Source organism: Octodon degus, unplaced genomic scaffold, assembly GCF_000260255.1.
Source record: "Octodon degus isolate 3935 unplaced genomic scaffold, OctDeg1.0 scaffold00067, whole genome shotgun sequence".
NCBI classification, from domain to species: Eukaryota; Metazoa; Chordata; class Mammalia; order Rodentia; family Octodontidae; genus Octodon; species Octodon degus.
The window spans coordinates 10,661,215-10,669,709 of record NW_004524643.1 but is presented as its reverse complement, the minus strand read 5'-3'; the positions used below and the strand labels follow the sequence as shown (position 1 = coordinate 10,669,709).

General features: G+C 46.6%; 1 protein-coding gene across 3 annotated transcripts; it reads right to left on the bottom strand.

Moving 5' to 3' along the window:
* Positions 1-183: 183 nt before the first annotated feature.
* LOC111817702 (natural cytotoxicity triggering receptor 3 ligand 1-like) lies at positions 184-8,098 on the bottom strand. 3 transcript variants are annotated; one of them, XM_023719368.1, is made up of 6 exons: positions 7,749-8,097; positions 5,602-5,949; positions 2,483-2,812; positions 1,773-1,793; positions 1,498-1,638; positions 184-363 (listed from the first exon to the last, which is right to left on the bottom strand). In XM_023719368.1, the coding sequence occupies exons 1-5, from the start codon at positions 7,906-7,908 to the stop codon at positions 1,628-1,630; spliced, it is 870 nt and encodes a 289-aa protein (XP_023575136.1). In that variant the 5' UTR covers positions 7,909-8,097; the 3' UTR covers positions 184-363; positions 1,498-1,627. The 3 variants fall into 3 exon arrangements, with proteins under 3 accessions (XP_023575136.1, XP_023575134.1, XP_023575135.1); XM_023719366.1 differs by having other exon boundaries at positions 1,498-1,793; positions 7,749-8,098; XM_023719367.1 differs by lacking the exons at positions 1,498-1,638; positions 1,773-1,793 and having other exon boundaries at positions 7,749-8,094.
* Between the last annotated feature and the right edge of the window lie 397 nt (positions 8,099-8,495).

Here is an 8,495-nt window from a genome sequence, read left to right as displayed (position 1 = left end):
CAAATTATTTTTACACTGAATGGGAGGCCACAGTCTTCACCATTCTGTTGATCATAAAACAGAACATCAGTTTTTAACAGAAAACTGCAGAAGAGATATAAGCTAAGAAAGCTTCTTCTAATCTTGCATTAAATAAATGGGGGGGAAAGTTTAGAGTTTTTAATAATCAAAAAAAAAAAAGATGCAGCAAACAGTGAGGACATGGACATGCATGAAGGCTTGAACTCATCCATGTAAACTGCGAGGGAAGGATTCCAGCCACCCATGGGATGACTGCAGTCAGCTGGGCACCCAGCCACACTTCTCAGGGCTGTGCCTTCTTCTTCAGTGTCACTGCTGCATATTCGGTGATAAGAATGGTACCTGCATAACAGAATCAAACAAAGGACAAAAATAGAAAAACAATCAGGCATATTAAAAAAGAATGTGAAAACCACTCTACACCCAGTTCTCTCATTGGCTTACCTCCCACCAGGAGAATAAGCTCCACACATCACTTAACCAATGTGTGATGAGCAGTTCTCCTCAGGACAAAGGCCATTTCTGACTTTTCATTTCCCATGAGAAGTATTGGCACATACACAGATTTCACCCTGGCAGGGCCATGCATAACTAAGAAGAAGGTATGCTCTAGAACAATTTTAGGCAGTGGTGCTATAGCCCAGGGGTAGGGTGCTTGCCTAGCATGCTTGAGGTCTTGAGTTCAAGCCCCAGCGCTGAAAGTAGAAAAAACAAAGATAGAACCATTTGAACAAAAACAATCTCCCTGGGCTCTTGGGTCTGCAAAGCTTAAGGCTGTGTCACTTGCTATTTGGGCCACAATCAAGGATTCTGTGCAGAAACAAACTGAAGGAGAAAATACTCCTGGTGAGTTATCCCACGAAGGTATGAAGCAGACACCAGCAAGCATAGGAGGAACTCGCTGCTCTCAGCTGTGGGCTTTGTGTGTGAGAACTGCATGATCTGCTCCTGGCTAAGCTCCCTGGTCAAAGCCCCGGTCTGAGCTCCCCTGGTCAGATTCAGTCTGCTGACAGATGTATTGTATGGGGCCAAAGGGAGCTCCACAGCGCATTGGCTCAGCACCAGAAACCAACACATGGTGATGGCATGGCAAAGTGCTTCCCCACGACATCAGAGAGTACAACACACAACATGTAAAATACACCAGTGCCAGCCCTCAGAACTCCTTGACCCGAGCACTGACCATGACCCTGAGGTCTTGAAGCCAAGGCTAAAACATAGGACATTTTCTTTCAGAACATGTTATAGCTTATGTCTAGTTTTCTCCCCCAAAAGCATCATGAAGTCATTAGATGAGGTTTGTCCAGAGGTGGTTGGATCTGGAGTGTGTAATTAGGGTACCATGTTGGAATTACAGGTATGTGGTTACCAAAACCGTCCACTGATTGGTTTGGTACTGTTCCAATTGCAGTAACATCAATAGAATTGCATAGAAGGTAAGGAAAAAATAATAACAAAAAAGCTCTGGTCCCTTACTGCTTTTGCAAAATTCCATCTGGCATGAAATGTGCTGCTGGAGGAAGCCACTTTCCTTGGAGCCTGCAAATTATGGATGAAACCTCAACACTGTGAGACACATAAACCTTTCCACCTTCCACTTCAGTTCTCAGGTATTTTCTGTCAGCAACAAGAAAAATAACTATGACAGAGCCCATTACCTTCTCCAAATAGTAATAGATAAATCACTAAAAAAATCAGTGCCATCAAAGCAGGAGCAAGGATCCACAGGATCCACATGTATCGAGACCTACCCAGAGGTGTTGCATTAGTTTCTGCAGGAAAAAAAAAAAAGAAAGAAAGAACGAAAAACAGGACAGCAAAGAGAAACCAAAGAGCCTAAGGCAGCCCACACAGTATAACTGCTACTAGCACCAGTGAGCTTTGGGTCACTTTCCTGTCAAGGGATCCCACTACCAAACACAAGCCACAGGTTGCAGCATTCCCACTGCTATCATACATCTCCCACATCTGAGTACAGGAAACTCTAACTTACGAACATTGGAGTTGGGAACACTCGCAGATACAAATGGACCTCACCTTGTGAACATTCATAGATGGGAACAAACGGAGGCAGTAGGATTGCCACGAGCTGACAAGTAGCCCTGTTTCCACCTGATGACCACTGTCAAGCTTTTCCACCTTCCATGTCATTTGACTGGACACAGGAACTGTACTCAAACTGTGTAGCCTCTGAGCCTGAGCTAGCCCAGACTCCAGTTTGTACCTTTAGCCCACCTTATTTTTTTTCCCTGTCAAATGCTAGCAAGGAATCTAGACTGGCCAAGAACCAGAGAGATCCATGATATGCCCTAGATGTAACAGTGAGGAAACAGGACCAGGGATGTAGCTCAGTGGCTCAGCACCTGCCTGGCAAGTGGGAGGTCCTGAGTTCCATTCCCAGTTCCAATAAAGAAATTAATAAAGGAAAAAAGAGTGAGGATATAGGCAAGAAGACACTTACCTCCCACAGGCACTGTGATGTTCAACCTCAAGGGAGTGGGCAAGGATGGGTGCTGCACCTCACAGTAGAGGTTGTCTTCTGTAGAGTTGACTACCAAGTAGCTGGTGATGGTGAATGTAGCATTCTCATTCGTGATGACAGGATCAGTCCAGTTGCCCTCGGAAATCACTTCGTCCTGGGAAGCACTGTGGTTCCACTTCACCCACGTTCTGTTAATGTCTTTTGAATGAAACCCATGGCACTGGCATGCAAGGCGACTGCTGTGACTGCTGTGACTTTCTTTATTTTTCTCTGTGGTTTGTTCCAGATTCAGTGTGCAGTTTGGTGGAGCTGCCAGGGAACAAAAGATGAAGAGTTGGGCCTCAAACCAACTGTTTTTTCTCTTCTTGCCTCATAAAAAGTGTGACCTCCTCTCAAAGACCAGAACCCAGAGGCAGGAAGGGAGAGGAACTGAACGGTGAAGAAGCCAGATTACCACTACTGTGCACGCTGATCAACAGCAACATCAAGAGACTTAAATTGTGTGCTGGGACATGTGACACAAACTCCCCTTACTTCTGTGACCACCCTTCCAAAATCAGAAGAGCAGAGGAGATTTCACTGACGTTATCAGACCCAAAAGCTACAACTCTTGTTGCATAGGTCCTGCTTTAACCTGGTCTTAACCATGCAGCAGAAAAGTATAAAAACGAAGTACAAGAAGTAAAGCCATGCTGTTATGTTGAGCTATAGGGGATTCAGGTCAACAATTTCTGACATTGCCTGTCAAGCAGAAGACCCATTACTATTATAGACTACTGAGCTCTTTTAGAATATTTTGCTGAGTTTACACACCTATAATATTCATATAATGGAACTTAACAAAAAAGGGTATACAGATGAATATACATTTTGCATCTGTATATTCAAAGTGGTTAGGATAGATATACAGTTACATTCTCTTAATGAATTGAGGGATGTGTTCTAATAGTGTTTGTAAATAGGATATCATGTCTGCATCTTGTACAGCAATTAACCACTAGGAAGAATGTATGCAATGTGTTAATTAGTGAAGCTGTCCTGCCAATTTGATTTGAAACTGTCTCATTGCTATTTGTTTCTCAGTAAAATTATGGAAAAAAAAAAAAAGAGAAGAGCAGCAAACGGATGCCAAGAGCGGCATCCTCCAAATACCTGACCACTACCCCTGAGAGATGCCCAAGACATCAAAATCAGCTAAAGATTAGAAACTGTCAAAGACAGAGAGAGACTGAGGAGACAGGCAAAGGAAAGGTATGTGGTGTTCTGGATGGATCACAGAACAGAGAATGGGTATTAATTAATTAAAACCAAAGAGATCTGAATCAATGATTAACTTAACAATAACTCATCAATAGTGGTTTTTTGATTAAATGAATGTCACCATACTGAGGCAAGCAGATAATGAAATGACAAATGCTACACAGTGCTAGGAATAGAGAACCCAACTTCTAAGTCTATCCATTTCTATTTTCTATGTTCAGTGATACCAGGAATTGATTTCCAAGCCACTGTTAATTTAGGATCTCTGTGATTTGCAGAATTAATGAATTTTTGTGACTAATGCATTGAGTGGGTTTCAAAAAGGTACTCTTTTCAACATTTTGATTTTAGCAGAATAAACACTGTGTCTTCAAAAAATAATACTGCTCTTTTCTTATGAACTGAGTCTCCTTAAAATTCATACATCCTCCACAAGGTTCCTAGTATCACAGAACATGAAGATTTGAAGATAAATTCTTTTTTATTTATGTATTTTTGCTGTTGCAGGGTCTCACCATGCACCTCAGACTTGCGGTGACCCTCTTACTTTCAACCTCCCCAGCGCTGAGATTACTTGTGTGTGCCACCACACCCAGGCTCTGGCCTGCTCAGCTGGCACTGGGGGTGGGGCTAGGGAGACATGTGGTGCTGGGGATCAAACCACGGTCCCAGCACTTGCCCAAACTTCCTAAGCAGGCCCTTTAGTCCTCCAAGCTATCTCACAGGCCCATGAAGATAAATTCTTAAAGAGATGATTATATGAAAATGAGATTGTAAGGATGGGTCCTCATGTATTATATCTGGTGTCTTCTCAATAAAAAGAGATTAAGGACAAAAAACCAGAATCAGAAAAAAGGACCCTAAGGGAAAACAGAGAGAAGGTCAAGAAGAGAGGACTGAGGAGAAATCAACCCTGCTGACACCCTGAACTCAGACTCAGAATCCAGAATGATATGAAAATAGACATCTGTGGTTAAGTAACTAACTAGTAGACCATGAAGCTCACTCACATATCACATGCTTTTACAAAGCAGGACAGAGAGGCTCAAAGAGCTTTATGGGAGGTTTTGAGCCTTGACTGAGAACCTACCTACATTGCACAGCTCGATATTTTCACCCTTACCACTGAGCTACTACTACTCAGCCAAGTTTTTGCTGGATTTTTTCCATCTGTCTTCATTAGTTATAATTTTGGCTATATTTTGGAAGAGAATCTCACCAAGTTGTCCAGGCCACTCTCACACTTGAGCTCTTCCAGCCTCAGCCTCCCAGGTCACTGGAAATTCATACATGTGCCACCAACCTTGTTTCATGCATATCTCACCAGGAGGCAGGTAGGAGTTACCAGCCCATGTCTGCATGGGAAACTTCAGGTTTACAGCTATTAAATGACTGGCTGAAGTCACAGGTTAGAAGTGCCAAGGTTGCAAGAGGATTTAGGTCAGTCCAGCCAGGTAGCCCAGTGACTCACCTCTCCTTTCCCAGGAGAAAAGTAACTTGTCACTTGTTTAGTGACACTGACTGATCCTGCAAGAGGAGAATTATAGAACAATTGCCAAGGCTGTCATTAACTGGGCTCTTGCAAGGTCCGAGCACCACGCTAAGCATTTCATCTCTATTTTGCTGCACTCTTGCCTACAAGCCACTTTGTAGATGGAAGTTCAGAGTGAGTAAAGACTCGTTGAAGGGATCCAGGTGTTTACAGAAGCCCAGAATGGGGAATCATGTCTGGGATAGACCCACATGTTAACCTTCTGCCCCAATGGGTACCCCAAGGGCAAGCTCACACCAGGACCCAGCAGCAGGGTGACTGCAGGGCACTGTCCATAGGTACTCACCCAGAACTTCCAGCAAGACCGTTCCATGTGCCTTCTCATAGGGGACTGCCACCCGGCACCGGTACACTCCTGCATCCCACAGGTGGACACCAGGCAGCTGCAGTGAGGCATCACCCGACTGCAGCCTCTTTAGAGACACCTCAGTCCCAGGTTGTCTGACATCTTTAGTATCACCATATAACTCTAACACCATGTCCTCTGCTTTAGACACCTGATTCTTTTGATACCACCTGATGCCCACAGTACTGGGGTCCAGCATTCGGAAGCCAGAGGCTTTGCAGGAGATAGTGACATTGTTGTTCAGCAATACCGTCTGTGTCCTTCCTTGCATCACCACTTCCAGAGAACCTGTGACAATAACACACTCACTTTCAGGGATCCTTTGTGTCTCAAACATGACCCGATAATCTATTCCTTCTGGGCTAAGTGTGAGAGGACTCAGGACAGAGGCTCTCCATTCACCACTGTGTTAGTTGATACATTGTGTCAACTTGGCTGAATCAGCTCTGGCAGATCTCAGCATGGGGGCCTAGCCCTGCAGGTGGGCAGGACCCATGAATTGAGAAAGGCTTCCTGCCGCCCTGCGCCCTGCTGCCGTGCCCTGCTTCCATGGAGAAGTCTCAGTCTTTAGAGGAACTTGATCTTGGCAGCCGCGCCACTTTGGAGGAGGTCCGATCTTCACTGTGGAGCGCTGGTCTTTGCAGTCAGTGTAGAAGAAAGGGAGAGGCGTAATGGACCCTGCAGTCGCTGCTCCTCCTCTGCTTTTCATTGTTTTCTGCCTCATAAGCTGCTGTTGTTTGCCTTGGAGCCAGCGGAATATGGACTGAACCCTCCAGTAACTGTGAGCTAAATAAACCTTTCCTTCCTTCATTTTGAGGGTCGGGTATTTGTCCCAGCAACGAGTAAAGAGTAACTAAGACAACCACCCTCATTCATCCTCTAAGATCCCTCTGTTCTTTTGCAAGATTCATTTGGCTGTTGAGGTCCCTTGCTATTCCACATCAAGTTCAGAGTGAGCTCATCAATTTTTACCAAGTGGTGCTGTGCCTGCCCTGGCCCGGGTGTCCTGAGACAGTGATTGAGACTGGGTGTGGTGCCACACGCCTGTAATCCCAGCACTTGGAAGGCTGAGAAAAAGAATCACAACAAGTCAAATCTACATTGTAAGACTCTGAACACGCTGTAGACCCTGTAACAAATACACACACACACACACACACACACACACACACACACGTAGTGTTAGTGGTATAGTGGTGAGTATAGATGTCTTCCAAAACAAAATGTACCAAGTGACCAGCTGAGACTCTGATAGCAGTTGCACTTAATCTCTTGATGAATTTGGGACACTGCCATCTTCATAATGTTACCACTTTTCTCCCATCAACATGTGTGTGGCTTGTGAGGTGGACACAGTGTTTAAATGTATTTAGTGCTGGGTCTCACTACACAGATCTGGACTCGTAGTGATCCTCCTGTGTTCAGCTTCCCAAGCTCCGGGATTACAGGCGTGGGCCACCTGGCGCAGTCTCAGTCACCCTCTGGGTGCGTCCCAGGGGCGGGGCGGCCCGGCACGTGGTACCAGGGGTGGATCACAGCCGCTACCTTCGCTCTGCCCAAGCAGGCAATTTAGTCCCCCAAGCTAGCTGACCTGCCCGGAATTTTACAATTAAAAAAGAAAAACCCGGGGCTGGTGGGATGGCTCAGAGGTCTAACGCACCTACTTAGAACAAGCTAAGCAAAGCAGAGCACAGGGACCACGGTTCGATCCCCCAGCACCACATGCCAGCCAGCCTTGCCCCCTGGTGGGCTGAACTGACCACACACAAACAAACTAAATAAATAAATAAATAAATAATAAAAAAAAAAAAAAAAAAAAAGAAAAGAAAAAGAAAAACCCCAGAAGAGCAAAGGAGCTCACAGTCAGGTCTCCCTGAAGAAACGCCCTCCATCTCTCTCCATAAAACCTCAGTGAAGTGAACTTTTCCCATTTGACTTCTTCCTTTTCTTCTGGGTCTCAACATGAAAAACAAGGACGGCCCAAAGGCAGATAGACGCTCTGGGAAGAAGCCTGCCCTGCCGACCACAGCTTCCAGTCCCATCCCGTCCCGTCCCGTCATCCCGGCCACGCAGTTCGGAGCCCTCACCAGAGGTCAGCTGCGCCCAGCACAGTAGGAGCAGGAGCAGCACCACCGCCCCCAGGCGGACTGCAGGACCCTGGACTGTGCGCCCTGCAGTGCAAGCCCATCCCGGTTGGCTCAGCCCAGAAGCTGCTGAGAGAGCCCCTGGGCCACACAGGGACAGCATGAGCTTCTGCTGGCAAAGGTGCTCCCCAAGGCCGCTTCCTAATCTTCTGACTCCATTAGAAATGATGCCGGGATCTCGCCCCCGTGGGATCTTATCGCAGAGCAGCGGTCATCTGACCCATTCCCTCTCCAGCAGGGGTGGAGTCCTTAGAGCTGCCGCCAGCCTCTCGTTTTCCTAGCAACCGCCAGCCCATTGGTGGCGCCAAGGTAAAAGGGGACTTGTACCGGACCTTAAATCATTACCATAATCACCTCCTACATTCTGACATAGCCACACGCTACGTCATCAGCGGTGTGGCGTAGGCGCGCATGGGAGGTCTGAGTCCAGGCCAGTTCCGCCTGCTCCAGAAGGCTCGGGTGGGGAGAAGGAGGGCAGAAGCTCCTTGAGCTTCATTTTCAGTACAAATACAGACCTCGGTAGCAGAACCTCAGGATCCTTCTGGCCTTTGGGAGTTTTAACTAGGAGGGGCCAGGAAAGCTAGCACAGCGGCTCTTGGGGGCCAGCAGCCGGCAGGGACCTCGCTTTCGGACCCTTCCACCTTGGATTGTTGCCCTGCCCCCCCCCCCCAGCGGTGAGTTTTACCCTAC